Source organism: Antedon bifida, chromosome 6, assembly GCF_963402885.1.
Source record: "Antedon bifida chromosome 6, ecAntBifi1.1, whole genome shotgun sequence".
NCBI classification, from domain to species: Eukaryota; Metazoa; Echinodermata; class Crinoidea; order Comatulida; family Antedonidae; genus Antedon; species Antedon bifida.
The window spans coordinates 5,079,972-5,096,847 of NC_136231.1; the positions used below are offsets into that span (position 1 = coordinate 5,079,972).

General features: G+C 30.9%; 2 protein-coding genes across 2 annotated transcripts; both read right to left on the bottom strand.

Annotated features, from left to right (window-relative positions):
- Positions 1–457: 457 nt before the first annotated feature.
- On the bottom strand, positions 458–11,467 carry LOC144844997 (cadherin-23-like). The gene is made up of 20 exons (XM_078702114.1): positions 11,429–11,467; positions 10,971–11,041; positions 10,253–10,508; positions 9,750–9,968; positions 9,467–9,542; positions 8,732–9,034; positions 7,676–7,936; positions 7,175–7,230; positions 6,475–6,622; positions 5,727–6,011; positions 5,166–5,282; positions 4,590–4,753; positions 4,184–4,275; positions 3,975–4,061; positions 3,544–3,612; positions 3,109–3,175; positions 2,426–2,556; positions 1,435–1,530; positions 1,135–1,176; positions 458–690 (listed from the first exon to the last, which is right to left on the bottom strand). The coding sequence occupies exons 1-20, from the start codon at positions 11,465–11,467 to the stop codon at positions 513–515; spliced, it is 2,757 nt and encodes a 918-aa protein (XP_078558240.1). The 3' UTR covers positions 458–512.
- Positions 11,468–13,188: 1,721 nt separating this feature from the next.
- Positions 13,189–16,650, bottom strand: LOC144844998 (cadherin-related family member 1a-like). Its single transcript, XM_078702115.1, has 8 exons — positions 16,636–16,650; positions 16,179–16,229; positions 15,753–15,845; positions 14,954–15,052; positions 14,542–14,640; positions 13,974–14,105; positions 13,445–13,529; positions 13,189–13,301 (listed from the first exon to the last, which is right to left on the bottom strand). The coding sequence occupies exons 1-8, from the start codon at positions 16,648–16,650 to the stop codon at positions 13,189–13,191; spliced, it is 687 nt and encodes a 228-aa protein (XP_078558241.1).
- Positions 16,651–16,876: the final 226 nt, after the last annotated feature.

Sequence of the window (16,876 nt, forward strand, 5' to 3'; positions counted from 1 at the left end):
CTTAATTCGATCCTAAACTCAATCCTATACAGAGCCTATAAGATTTGCAAATTATTTAACAAAACGGCGCCGTTTTCGTTCCGTAAAACGGAACAAGTGTGAATGCCAGTACTAAGATCTAAATCGCCGAACACTTACTTGGGCTATATAATCTTTCACTGAAAAGCGCTTATTCTACTGCGCGCTCTTTTGATTTGCGTGGTGTTCAGGTAGAATAGAATGTAAGTATTAATTTGTGAAAATTTAATATTGAACTTGCCGGGAAACCAATGGCTTTTGAATATATGTACTCATTCCCTTTTATGTATTTAAATGCGATACGTACGGTAATAAATCGAGGATTAGCTGGCTCATTGAGTTACAGCGATGTTTTGCCCCTGCCCAGCATTATTCATTTTTATAATTGTATGTCACATAAAAAATAAACAAAACGAAGTATTACGCTGGTGTTCTTCGTTTAGCCCATATTCGATTGTATGGTATTTACAAAAAAAATTGTTTGATCAAACAAATTAAACATCAGTCACTTCTACATTGTCATCTCCTTCTATCGCAGGATTAGCTATACCTTTAGATTTATCATAATCTTGAAGAATTAACAAAAGATCGTCTTTCGGATTTTCATAAATGTTGTCGTCTTCTTTAGGTTTCCGGAGCGTCTCAGATGCTTCACTTGCATTACTGGGTTCACTGTTAACAAAATGAAATATTTAAATTAGATCATGAATATTCATTTACCTAATGCAAATAAAATTGTATATATCCCGATATAATCATAATTTGGGCAAAGAAAAGTATAACATAGAAAAAGAATCCTAAATAAACAAATTTCATTTTTAAAAGAAACGTGCATGTGTAGGCCTACCATCAATTGGCTGTCAATCAATTACACCGATATTTTTTAATTCAAATAAATATAAATTTAAATATAATTTGACAAATATAAATAAAATTATTATAAATATAAATAAACTTTCTTCAAATATTAATTTGAAGAAAGAGATGTAATGAATTAAAGGTTAATAACGAAATATGTCTTGGTTTTTAGAATGTATTTTGATACTATAAACGAATTCGGAACAAGGCTATAATAACATATTTTTAGCCTGTTTCTGGAGAGGATGATCGACTTACTTTTCTTCACCATCATCTTCCTCATCATCTAACAACGGATTACTGCAAATAAATATTCAGAATTAAATACAGTTATAAGCAGTAGTCTACTACACCATTATTATTTGCCATTAAAGTTTAAGTTAAATTATTGTATAGTTATTTTTTAAATAAAATGAATGAATATGAAATATCACTATTCACTTATTCTGTGGTAGTCTGGGAAGGAAGATGGATATCGCATATAAGAAGAAAATATACATGCAATTATGTAAATAATACACATGCATAATAATATAAATATGACATTCATAAACACACCCCTTTTCAGCGAACTTGTTCGTGCCTGATAGCGGTGTTGGCTTGACAAAATTCTTGTATATCTCAGCATTTGCAACTTTCAGCTTTCTCCGTAATCTATTCAACAAATTAAAATGCTCTCAAATGTGATGGTAGTGATGATCTGACCTGGCAGTGCCAAATTCAAACTTAAAGGACAACTTTACCAAGAACCATATTTTAACAACGTATTAGGGATGTACATAATATGTTTTCAGAACAATCGTGAGAAGTTACGATATCGGCGCGCGCGCTCGCCGTACAGCCGTCGCCGTAAATTGCTGTGAGTCACAAGTTCCAAGGCAAAATCTACCACCTCAACTCATGAGTTTTCACTGTTGTTAACATACAAGAGATAGGTTACTGTGCTAATTTGACCTGTATTAGGCTTAAATTTACCAAAATGTTTAGTCTGGTATTTTGAAGAAACATGTTAATATCCAGATAGGCAAAAGAAACAATAAAACAATTCAACATTTATATTGCTTACGATTTATTTAAAAAGTGTGTTTACTAGAAATGTTCGCGCTTTTCCAGACTTGTCTATTGACCCGAAAGAGTAGCTAGAAACATGACGTATGATGCTCGGGAATCATTCAACCATATCGCACTAAAAACTTTTTTAATACGATCGCGGTGATTTTTGTTGAATACAGACGATGGTGTTTATAGTAATCTTTACCGGCCTACCCTTGTACTCTCGACGATATTGTAAATCTGGCGATTGTTCTGAAATCATATGTACATGCCCTAATACATTGTTAAAATATGGTTCTCGGGAAAGTTGTCCTTTATACTACCATCATAAATTTCAATTTATTGCTAACTTGATAACTTTTATAGTTACTTCAAACTACAAAAAACTATACTTTCCCAAATCAACATTTACTTCGACCAAAATCAAACATTAACATATGTAAATAGACTTAACAAATAAAACAACAACAATAAAAATATATCATTTGGTACTTACGATGAGCGCCAAAATCCAAAAGCAATGGCCCATAATGACAGAATGAAGATGAGAACAAGAGAAAAGGTAAAAAAGAACCACTGTAATGCATTCAGAGTGTCAAACACAGGGTCAGGATCTGGTATTGCTTTCTGTAATTATAATCAAATATTGATTGATTTGTTTATTCAATAGATAAATATTCAATAAATGTTTCTCCACACATATATTTAAAATACCTAAAATAATAATTATATAAACACTTGTGATAATAACCAATAAAAAACATAGCATGTGTGGAAGGAAACCTATATTTAAAAACTTTACGCCTAGGCTCCCAGACAAAAATAATAAAAAAATATTTCTTTTCATATAACTGTATGTTAACTGTATCGTGTTTTATGAGAATATCTTCAAATAGGATCTAACCAAAAACCTGTACTGCAACATAACTTATTCTATACATTTATTGAAGGTTTGCATGGCGAAATCAAATGTTGATATAAAGTTTGCGGTACACCACGTGTATTAGTTCTGAAAAGAACTGTTGAGTTTCTCGACGGTTCGATCAATATGCTTTGATCGTCCGCAGGGAGTGAGGACGATCAAAGCATATTGATCGAAACTAATACATGTGGTGTACCGCAAACTTTATTCTATACAATTAACATATATCAAAACAATAATAAACAAAAACCACAAACCACAACTTCCATGACACGATATCTATTTTTTAAGGCTGCATATATAGTGTAGGCTTGATCTATAGCACTATAAAAGAAAAAATAATATTTAACATCTATTGTATGTAATCATCATTAATACCTTTCAAAAACTATGACACTGTAATAATAATGTTATTGTAATATTGTACACAATTATGAATGCAATAATACACCATGCATTAATTAATAATTGTGTTATATTATTTAACAAAATTGAGATACAGTAACCTGCATTTTGAAAACCACTGAGATTCCTGAAAACCATTTTGAGAATGGTGTCATAATACTGTATGAAGCAATACAGTAATATCAATACTGTAATAATACTGTAATAAGAATGCAGCAGTGAGATGGTAGCTATAATAACACTGTACAAAGTTAAGATGTTAAACTATCATAGGTATTAATACTTACGTTATAAGAATGCCATACGCAATGACTTTATTAGTTGTTACATTTACTCCATGTATTCTCATATCAGTCCTAAAAAAGTTTGATAAATATGATAAAGATGTAGACAGGCATTTTCATTATAACAGAAACTATTATGTGCACAAACAAAACAAAAACATACACACAAAATCAATATTTTTGTGAATATAAACAATAATTTGTTATATTTACAACAGAAAGACCTTCTGTGATATAAACACACACAAAAATAAGGCTCTGACAAACTTCTTAAAGTCTATTAGGGACTGGTGTAACTTAAGCATAATATATAACTATGTAACTTATACATAAATATATACTGTAACTTACACGCCTAAAACCAAGTATATGATTGAGTTAAAACAGCATGATGATGGCTGGACAGACTGAGCATAATTTTAAACTTTACTTACATACTAGTTATAGGTATATCTTCATCATCTAAATGAACAGTGATGTAGTCAATGTTTATAAGATATTCTGTTGCATTACCCACAATGCTATAAATACAAATATATATCTTTTTTAATACATTTATTAATATAATATCTTATTATTAAACTGTAAAGATGATGTTATTTTAATCTCTCTAAATTCTACTTTTAATTCTTCAGATAAATACCCTGTGAACGATTTTTCCTCTTCTAATATTAAAGTAGATTTTTTGTCAAATACAACTTTAACTTGGTTCTCATTAGGGTTCATGAGATAAATCTATATGTAAGAAAAAAAATGTAAATTAATTAAAATAAACAATGAAATTGGTGAATATCACTAGCAGAAATGCATAAGCTAGGGATCCAAATATTTGTTTGTTTTTATTTTATTTTGGGGAGTACGCCTCTGGTGTACAAAATCACTATAATAAATTCTTAATAGTTTAATGGGCAAATTGAACAATTTGTGGAAGGGATATACACTTGCATTGGCACATCACATGACATGTAGGCTACCAACCATACAAAAAGTTCCAAAATCTACTAAATAAACACCTAGTTTCCTTGATATAACTATGATATAGTTCTTACTGAAACACTAGCAGTATCCTTGTAACCTCCAGCTCCTACTACCTCAACATCAAGTTCAAAATAGCCTTTGTCATCAGAATGAAAGAGATTGGAAAGGGTTATCCACCCATTGGCTGGAATCGGTATATCAAAAAATGTTATTGCATTTGACTGAGGCTTATCTTCTGTAAAACAAAAACAAAAAAGTTTACTATAAATTGTTTGTGTAGTGTAAAACTAAATTCTTCATATAATTGTTTCATCAAATGATCTAATATTTGGTTTAAAAGAAAGTTTAAAATAATTCCAGTACATGGAATTCGAACTGACAATGAGCAAGACGGATTAACTTTGAGATGTTTCTGTGCCATTTTTCTGTATCCCTAAGATGCAGTACTGTATCCTCATTACCTTCATTAGATGATTTTATGCACTTAAACTTCAGGAAATATGCATAGTAGTTACTAGGAAATGACTATGACTTATGTAAATTATGCATTACATCATTTGCCAAAACTCCAGGTCCTCACAAATTAAAATCTCCCTATTGATCATTAATGTTATACATTCAAAATACACAATTATTTGTTTACGTACCAACATATTGTATTTCATTCATTATATAATACTCCATCTCTGCATTAACTCCTTCATCTTCGTCAGTTGCCACTAACTGAATAATTGATGTGCCATAGTTATAAGTAGATGTTACACCTGTTAAGATAAAATATGCAAAATCAAGTTTAAAATATATTTTACACAAATTAGTAAGATGCTACTGTACTTCATCATTCATCATCATTTGTTTACTAAGCATTCTCATAAAGTTTTAAATTAATTGAAGAAATTGAATGTACAGCATAATTACAACAAAAAGAAGTTGTTTATTACTGAACTTCGGTATCTTCGCATGGCCGGAGGATTGGTGAATACGACCACTGGCCAAGATCTCATGCAATGTTTTCTGCAAACATGTTACCCTGTATTTGTGCTACATAATTCAAGATGGGAGGATACCTCATTGCATATTCTCCTATTGTTTCATGCCTTGCTATTTGCTATGCAGACATTGACACTGTTTGTCATTCTCCAATTATGCTTTGTTTTTTTTTAAATTAAAACTGGATCTATACTTAATTAATGGATACTTTTTTTTACCTGCAGTGTAAGTATCTTCTGTAAATATAGGTGGATTATCATTCTCGTCAATTATTTCAATTTTGACCTGCAGTAGTGTTTGGTCATTCAGTGGGTCAAATGTTGATGTAGTTGTTTTTAGACTCGAGTCATCGTTTGGGCATTTTTGTCCTTGTTCATAATTCATATCATTTGATGCCTTGACGATGAGAGTGTAATCAGCTTGGTCTTCACGGTCAACAGTTTTTACTACTGTAATACAGCCTGTGTTGTTTTGAAGGTGAAATTTACATTTCTCATTTCCAGCTGTTGGTAAAAATAGAAATCATGTAGGCCTAAAATAAATTACTGGATCTATTAAGATGTTTACTTGAATAGACGTACTCTTCAAGTGAAGTTTAAGCTTTCTCTTATCAATACTTCTAAAGTACACAAGACAAGTTGACAACTTCCAGCCTCAACTGAAACACCTAAACATACTTTGCAACATCTCTGAACAGCATACTGTAGGCTATAAGACTCAATTTAAACGTATGTATGCCATAACTATCCAGTGTAAAGAGTAGCTAACAACAATTACAAGTTAACATTCAAACTACAGTAAAATCTGCATCATCCAAGTATAAATACCAATCAAATGAGTGAGCACCAGAGCAAACCACCATCAGGACATTTTTTTAGTAGGTGGAACTTTAGCATGCTAGAGGCTTTCAAATAAACTTTAGAGTGGTTTTAAGAATTTAACTGGGTGACTCCTCCCATAACTTACCTACGATAAAGTAGTAGATGGGGTCAATAGTGTCATCATCATTTGCTTCAATGTACGCAATACAACTATCATTATGCCGTTCTTCATTTACATCTTCAGTTAATTGTACTTCTTGAACAGGAGGTTCAACAGGTCCACTGTCAGGTGGCTAAAGTAACAAAACAACCTCTGTCTATTTTTTAAATACTTTAACTTTTGATATATGTAAAATACTCAAAATACGAAAAACATAAACAAAACTTTAGGCTGCAGAGAAAGTTGTTGACAATCAACGTTGATATAGATTATTGTAACAATTGTAAGGAATGAAATAAAAGTGAGTGAATCTCACAAAAGACAAAAAAAAAGTAACAACACAGAAATTCACAACTATAGCTCGCTAATGATACAAAATACAACTTTTAACTTTGATATCAAGAGTACAAATAACACCTAAAAAAGCTATAGAACAAGCAAAAACTGGGGCAATAGCTTTTGATTTACAGGTGAAATATAATCCTACACATTATGACGATGAATTGTGTGAGGAAGGACAACCCATATCCTTGCATGTGCACAATGAACAAATGACGTAACTAGTTCCTAGATTTATGTCAACGCAAACATTTAAAAACTCCTTTATCGTATGCAAGAAAGTTGAGTTCCACTTTGGTAAGATAACTGGAGTCTTTGAAATTTCCTTATCAAGTAAAGAATTTACCTTCCAAAAATATGGTGGTTCATCTGGAACATCTATGACTTTGATGGTTATTACGGCTATAAAAAAAAAACATTACATGATTTTCAAATAATACAATCCTCAAAAATACTATTGCTTGCAGACAATGCAAAAATCTCTTCAAATCATATAACTAAGGTAATTTTGTTTCATTCTCACATTAAAATTCATGACGTATATCTACATTGACTTTTGTTTCAGATTATACGACAATTATTTCTATTTGAATTTGGCAATGTCACATGGTATATTTTACACCACTTCTGTTTCAGATTATAAGACATTTTGGGTTTGGCAATGTCAGATGTAGGTGGTTAAGCACAACCTATTTGGGAGACCAACATCACTGACCCTACTGGAGCTCTTATCTACTACTAATACCTCTTTTCATGCCAGAGTATTTTACCATTAAAAATTCATAAAACATGAGTATTAGATAAAAACTGCCAAAAACAGATTGAAAATAAAAAAAACTATAAGGACCTGAGTCTGTTTGTTTTATTCCATTGACATCTCTCACTTGGACTGTCAAACGATATTCTTGAACCTCTTCTTGGTCAAGTTTCAGGGTCAAGAGGAGTTCACCAGTTGAACTATTTAAGGTAAAGTGATCATCATGATACTCATCAATGGGAGCACCAATGGTGTTGAAGGCTTCAGTGTCCAGTATGGTGTACTCCAGTTGGGAGTTACTGTCAGAGTCATTTGCCTTTATGATTGTGACAATGGAAGAAACATTTGTATCTATAAGGAATAAACATACATTTTATTTCATTACCATTTATTATATCATTAAAAATCTATAAATAGAAAATTGTGTTGCTCTGAGGCCGTACACAACAAAAAAAACAGCGCAAAACCATGACAAAAAAGGCCACAACATTCTCTTACAAATAATCAAAAACAAGGTTCTCATTTTTATCAAGTCAAAAAGAGATTTATGCAAGAGAAAACTGACATTATGACTGAAGGACATAAGAAGCAGTTTTGTTTGATAGGTCTATTACTTTTTTCGTTTTATATCACTAAATTGCCACAAGAAAACTTACTTCTATATGGTATACAGTAGGTCTTCTAAGTATGCATACTATTTGTAAAATATTGTAGAAATATTGCTTAGGGTCCCGTTAATAACCAGAATTTGTTAAGGGACAAATTTCCACAAAAGGTGGAAACATTGTCATGTTAGGCATATTTTCCATAACTTTAGCAGCTAGTCTCTAATTTCTTCAACAAAAAATAGTTTTAATGTTAATGTTGTTCGATTTATAAAGATTGTCTCAAAGCGTTGAGAGAAAAAACAAAAAAGAAATTACAAAGAAAAAAGATGGGTTTTTAAAAGTACTATGATAGAGGATGCATTTTTAATAGGATCAGGAATATTGTTCCACAGTTTAGGAGCTGCAACTGCAAAGACTCAATCACCATAGGTCTTAAGGCGGCTGGGTGGAACAAAAAGTGCAGATGGATTAGTGGTCGACCTAACATAGACACTGTATATACACTCAGTTGTCTCAGAAGTCCAAACTTAACACTAACCTTCTCTTATGCTAACTTCAGAATCTTCTAATACTGGTAATTCATCATTATTGTCTAGAACAACTATATGCACCGTGCAGTTTCCACTTTTTGGATTGTCACCTCGATCTGTTGCGATTATGGTTAAGTAGTAGTCTTTTGGTCCTCTATCCCAATCAAGATCACCAGACTTCCATATCTCTCCATGAATACGATCAATTAAAAACTTGCCATTAACTGCTTCATCACTCTGGATTTCATAATCAATCTGTTGGTTCTGATATTCAATGTCGGCGTCTGTTGCATTCACTGTTAGTATCAACTCTAAAAAAAATACAATTTGGTAGATTATTTAATGGGTCAACATTTTAAATAAAGGAAATATAATTACATTTTTCTATCATTATCATCTGACATTTATTAACTTTGTTGATGGTTTAGAAGTTTTTCTTTTCAGTGTAATAATATTTTGAGCTTTGGCTTGGTTTTCGGTATTCTATCTTACTGTATAATAATAGACATGTATCTATAAAACAAATGTAAGAATGTATTGCATTCTGAGTCTTTCATCTACTACTGTATATGTAATAATATAGGCCTATATACTTTACATTAAAATTAAAATGAATAAATGTCTTTTCAATTGTTTTTATGATTTTCACTATCATCATAATTATCTCCGCAAACTCAATAGTTATCACCATTCACTATGATCATTTTAGTATATTTTCAGTGTTTTGCAAAATATTCTCTTACCTCCATTTGGGGCTGTTTCATTTATTTGCCCTTCATAAACGTTTTCGTTAAAAATTGGTGCATTATCATTTTCATCCTATGAAAAAAATATCAATATTTTGTTTCTTGGTTGAGAGAGATTGCAGGAACGTAACAAATCATGAAAACTCTGCTCTTTGAACTGAACATTTCTCTTTGAAATAATAAAAGTGTTCAGAAATTGAAAGGTAAAATGCATTTGTTATGATTATCTAGTCTAAGCATTGCTATAACAAATTAACAGAAATTCATAGTAAACCCTTACCCCAATTCTAATTTCAATTGTAACGTTAGTTGACATCGATGGTGTTCCAAAATCTTCAGCAATCACATCAAGTTTATAAGAACGTTGAGTTTCGTAATCAGCAGCCTCAATTTGAAAAATGTCACCAGTTTCCTTATTGATTGTAAATATTGAACTGTCGTCACTTAAGCGATATGCAACACGCCCATTTGTAGTGTCATTTATGTCCGCATCTGTAAACTAACAATAAGCATTTATCTCCTATAGTTTTATTTAAAATTTGGTATAATAGCTTTTTGAAAACAGGTAACTGTCTTACAAAAGAAAATTGTGTGCACACGACATATAGAGAACATGTGTCTTTTTAATTTTAATAAAACAGGTTAAATAATCTTGGATGTGAATAATTATTCTCATTCCTGGCAATTCCAGGCCAGTAGGCAAGTCAGTCACAGGTTATGCTTTATTCTCCTACAGTTACATTATTTATTTTAAGAGATACCAGTAACTTTCTGGTTACTTACTTGTACTTTAGCCACTGGTATAGAACTATTAAAATTAGGACCTTCTAACACACTGGAAGATGTAAAAGTAGTTCCCATGTACTCTGGAGAATTGTCATTTACATCTGTAAGATCAATCTTAAGCAGCACTGTGTTAGCAAGGTTGCCATCATCCTTGGCTTGATACGTAAAGAAATAACTTAACTTCCCTTGTTCAACATCAAATGGGCATTCCCCAGACACAGTAACAATTCCAAGATTTGGAGAAACATTAAAACTAATAAAATACAATAGGAAACACAAATTGATGTTGGATGTGTGTTGAAATAAAATTCTATTTTCAATTGAAATCCATGCTTCTAACTCTAAGACACTGTCTACACTAACAAACTTTATGTGACAACAAATGTGATGTGCCTATATGGACAAGATGACGTTAAATTACTACCTCATTTAGGCACATCACACTTATTTTGTCAAACTACAGACAGAGCTTATATTTACTTTATTCCTCTTTCACATTGTCTAACTCCAGATTTTACCCACTCTAAACAAAACGACAGTGTAAAATCCAGAGTTTTGAAAGGAGTAGTAGATAAATCCCTTTATTAACATTTACAGCATTACATAAGGAGCCAAATGTCAAAAACCCATGTATCACAATACATATATATTAAGCATAAGATTAGAGATCTGATTCATATCAATAGAATTTAATAGATTTTGTTATTCTTCTTACCAATCAATGTCTGAACCAGTTCCAGTAAGTTTGTATGTAGTGCTTTCTGTAATACTATCTTCATCTGTTGCCTGAAATTAATTATACAGCAGAATTACATAATAATATATTACCCAATTACTTCACAGTACAGTCAACCAATACTGGACTCTATAAAAACCAGAAAATCCTTCAAACCGGACTTTCTTGAGGTCAAAATGTCCCATATTCATTTTTACCATTAGAAACACATTCCGGATACCAGACTTTTCAGAAAACTATGCATACTAGGCTAGCCCAAGGTGTCTGCTATTAAGAGAGTTCAAATCTGGGCTCAAATCCAACATAATATATATTTACCGTAATAGTAATCACATATGATCCATTATTAGAGTCTTCAGGAATTTCAACTTCGTAAGAAGTATCCGCAAATTGTGGAATGTTGTCATTAAGATCTTGGAGTTGTATTAAAACTGTACCAACGCTAAACCTAGACGTATCTGACGCATCAGTTGCATTTATCTGAAATAACAATAAATACCAATACTTATTTTATTATTATCATAATTACATATAAAAAACTATAGATTTTTAAAAAATTAGGGGAGCACAAGGAAATTGAATGCAAAGTTCTGGATAAAACAATGTAAAATTTTAATAAAAAATAAATTAAATTAAAAAAAAAAATATGTTTTTAAAATTGAGCATAAAAGCAAACATTTATCCCACTTGTAAAGATATATTATTGTTTCCTTCCTCAAAATCTAATAGCGCTGTTACTGTCAACACCACTGTTGCTTCAGATGTATACACTTTGTCCGCATCTCTTAAAGCAAATGTACCATTCCCACCATCAAGAGAAAATGAAAATTGATTGTTTCCACTCTTAAAAAGAAAAAATTGCTAGTATTAATTGAGGTGTAGAAATCCAAATTTTCAGATTTTCAGTATATATTAAAATAAAATGTAAAATTTGGCAAAATCCATGCAATGATACGTCCCAGCTGGCAATCCATTCATTTTCTTGTTATTGATGTAAACCACTTCTGCACCTCTGCATCAACAGGTTTGAAATTATTTATCAGGTTTGAAATTATTCCTCAGTTTATATCTTTCTTTTTAATAACAGTATTTTTGGGAAACAACAGCTTTTGATTTAACAAATAATTATGGCAAAACATTGGCGATGTATTGTTTACACCCCAACATGGTTTATCAATCGAACAATGTTAAAAACCAAAGTTACACAAATTGATAATTCACTCTCAATTCAGTCTCTGAGGTAAACATGCATTTTACAACAAAAATAGTTTGATTTTCAAAGGATAAAATCATATCTTATTGGATAAATGGGAAAAATATTTATAAACTCAAAAATATAGCAACTCTAATGTCATCTAAGTGATCCTACATTTTATTTATTTTTTTTTTTTTTATAGAAAATTTGTTCTGTACAGTATATATCTTTTAAATTAGGCCTACTATGATGCTTTTATCTTTCTGTATTTTTATATGTTATAATTTTTCTTTACTTTTAAACTTGTAACTGGACCATTTTGGAAAGCAGTAGTGCGTTACTGAAAATGCAATCCAGTCAAAAGAAAGAATAAATAAATAAATTGGAACTAGAACTAAGAGATACAATGAGATATGACATTGTATGGGTGCATACATATGCTTTTGACATATATCCTTTTCCAAGTACCAAAAACATGATGCAAAAATACATGTAATTAATCCATATTACTATATTTACCTCATCTACATCTTTAACTATCATATCGAGGTAAATGAGATTGCCCTCTGGTGTGTTTTCATCAAGTTGGTAAACTTCAATTTCTGGACTAAACATTGGAACATTATCATTTACATCTATAATTGTTACTATAACCTCTGTTTCACTAGTCTGATTGGTTCCTTCTTCAGTGGCCTGCAAAAAATAAGAACTTCTGTATCTAATAAACAGGTACAAAAATGTAACGTACAGTACAGTAAGGCAACTGCTACCATTATAGAAAACAATCTGCAAATTGACGCTACAGTGGCAAAATCAGCAGGTCATGTCAGGTCAGGTTATAAAATAATATAGATTATCTGATAATTTAACCACATACAACTCCTAGAAAGTAGAAAGCCTTTTGCCATTTCCCCACCAGCCTGGGTAGTAATTTCTTAGCATATCATTTAAATATGAACACATCTTCAAATATCCTACACATTATAAAAATAGAAAGTGCTTTCAAACCTGTACTTGGATAGTGAATCCATTTTCAGTCATATTTTCTTTATCAATTGGATTTTCAATAAATATTTGCCCACTAGTTTCATTTACAGTAAAGTGGCCAGAAATTTCTAACATAAAGAGGAAGATAATTGTAAGTTTTTAAATGATATTAAAAATGTATATAGGCCTACTGCTAACAATACTGATAGACAAGAGAAAAGAGTTAAGGAGACAAAATCAAAACAGAAGAAACATAATATTTAACACTCACCATTTACTAATGTGTACACTATGTTGTTTTTTATTTCTACACCCTTATCCCCATCCACTGCGTCTATTACAAATACTTCTGTTCCCTAAATAAAACAACATAATGCACATATATTTACATCAGACGTGAATTGGATATTTTCACTGCTGGTATTATTGTAAAATAGAATGCTGACTTTTGTATTTAAATTGTTAATGTTAATGTTGTCATATTTATATAGCGCTTTTAACAGTCAGCATATCCCAATGCAATAACAATAAAAATGAGACAAATATATTATTATATTACATAGCCTATGTAAATACGTGAACATCTATCTATAGATTGTATATATCCTCGAGTACGATGATATATATCGGTAGAATATAAGATTTGACATCCACTCGGGAATGATATTATGTTCTCAGGGAATATATATTTCCCTCAGCTAGCGCTTCAGGAAATATATATTCCCTTGAACAAAATATCATTCCCTCGGGGATGTCAAATCTTATATTTAACCTCTAAGCAATATCTGTATAATACATACTTTTGGTTTATTTTCATCTAATTTAGTGCTATACGGCAGATTTTTAAATTCAGGTGGAACATCGTTAAAGTCTTGAATTAAAATACGAATTGTTGCTAAATCCTTAGCAGAATTTCTAGGAGTTCCAAAATCCTGAAAGTAGAAACAAAATGTTTTTAAATTAGGATAATAAATATCTATATTTATTAAAATTCAGACTTTTTTCATTCATTTATAAAACATGTAAATCAAAAGTCAAAAAATAGGAACAGTGCTATATACACACCGATGTTAATATATATGTTAGAAAAAGACAAAATAAATGGTTAAATCCAAGCCAATTTTACAATTTTTTGCTTTAAATAACACTTTTTTCAGGTAATTACATTTTTTTTTTAAATCCAATTTTTTGTAAAAGTGGATAACTATTATAGGACATTAAAATGGCATATTCAACAAAAAAATATTTAAGAATTATTATTTCAGGGAGACAATACATCTTTATGAAAAGTTTTATTGCTCGTATAAAATAGAAAAAGATGTTAAAGTTCATAAAAAAAATACACAGTTTTGTTTTAAAAAAAGTTACCGTTGCATTTGCCATGAGTGTATAAATAACTTCATTTTCATAGTCTAACATATCAGAGTCCTTCACTATTAAGGTACCATTACTTTGCATCTCAAAAACCTAGAAAGAATAAATATTAGCATTTTGAAGAGAGTTGCTGAATTGTGTATTCCCATTCTACATGCATTGATATAGACCTGATCAGCTATACTTAGGTAGCATAATTTGCAATGCCTTGTTCCCTCCTAATTCTTCTTTCTTAGACCTACAGAGTAAGTAGTGAATGAACTAGGCAGAAAAGATAAGATCACAGAAGTGGAGTAGCACAGAACTTGTTTATTTAACCAGAGGCAAACTTCACACTGGAGTTATTATTACTATTATAAAACTTATTAATGTAACTACTAAATAGTTCTAAAACTAAAAAATATACCTGTGAATCTTGAGTGAGTGAGTATGTAATATCACCATTATCTCCTGAATCAAAATCAGTAGCATGTACAACGTCAACAACATGACCATTTGTAGAATTCTATAAACAATACATTAAACAGGTTATCATGTATACTGGAACACTGAATAATGTGAGTTAAGTTTTAGTTTAGAAGCCTAAATAAAATGCACATTTTCACTGCAAAACATGCTCAGCAAGTGTCATTTTATTCCTTTCACAGGATTTCAATAAATATTTAAACTACATTAAATACAAGTAGTAAACTAATAAACCTTTCATCTTTCTCACCAAATGAAATTACCATTGCATGAATATAAATACATTATATAATACTCAAATGAAGAACAAAATATTTGGTGAATTAATATCAATTATCAATTGTAATTATGTGGAACTTTTTATCTGCATAACCAAAAAAAAAGGAATTGTAATGGGCTTTGTTATGTTTATTTTTTTTCGACAGTTGAACAAATAAAAGTGTCACTTGGGTTTGAAATTATTAATATAAATGTAAGGGTGTGTGGCGCATTGTGTTGGACTACTGATCGTGAGATCGCGGTTCAAATCCAACAATGCCGCATTGCTTGTATCCTTAGGCAAGATACTTTACTTACGTTTACCTCTCTCCACCCAGGTGTATAAATGGGTAACCTGTTAGATCAAGACACAATTTTGCGATGATTACTAGCTGCATTATTATGGGAGTATGTTTCCATACGTATTTGAATTACCGGGGTAATAATGTTCAGAGGTTTGTATTATATTACAGTAAACCTACTTCGAACAAATTAAATGTGTAAACAAGTTCTTCAAACACAGGATAGTTGTCATTGAGATCATTTAGATAGACCTTAATGTCTTCAAATGGAAACTGGAAAATATAAAAGAAGATAAAAAACATGTGTGATTGACTGTAATAACATTTTAAAGAACTAAAAATGCAAATCCATAGGCAACAGCAAGGATATATTTCATGATACGTTCACACTGAAGATAGTCACCATTAAAACAAACATTTTATGGAAAACCATAAACTTGAAAAAGCCTCTTTTTTTTTCAATTATGTAATAACAGTTTTTGTTTATGGATAACTTTATTAAGGGCTGAATAGTTGGAGAACTATCAGATGTGGCTATAGTTAGTTAACCATGAGGCAAGGATCTAATGATGTGAGAAACTACGTTACAAAGTATGTTGAACTCACCGTGCCAGAAACATCACTTAAAGTCCATGTAATCTGAAATTTGTTTGATGACTAAACAAAAATAAATAAATATCAAAGTAAAATATACATTTTAAACATATATAGTTAAGTAGCAATAAGCAATGTTTTATATTTTCTGTGAGTCTATTATGTGAAGCCTTTAAGCATGCGAATTCATGAAGGGCGTCATGGAAATGAGGTATTTATTATTTATTATAGAAAAAATTGTTTATAATGATTCAGCAATTTATAATAAGAGAAAGATGATGTAATGGTAAAGAATTAGATTTGTTTGTAAGAAAACACATGTTTCAGACCTGTGAACATCCTCCTTTGGCTTTTGGTGACCGTAAACTATTCACAAACTAGTCTTTCAAAGATGGTGTGAATTATACTGATTGATTTGGATATGAAATAAAATTATTGCCTAATATATGTTGAGACTTAAAATATATACCTCATAGTTTGGCATTTGTTTAAATGACACACTCCCGTTACTTGGTTCAACATCAAACCAATCATAGCCATCTTCAAACCCATCATCTCGAGAAAAACTTCGCTCTATGTTAAACGTCACAGTATCATTATCAAGATCAACAGCTACAAGAGTGTAAATAGTTTCACCTGAAGAAAATAAAGCATTAACTATAAGTTTTTTATCTATTCACATTCAATCAAATTCAATATGTTTGAGCAAT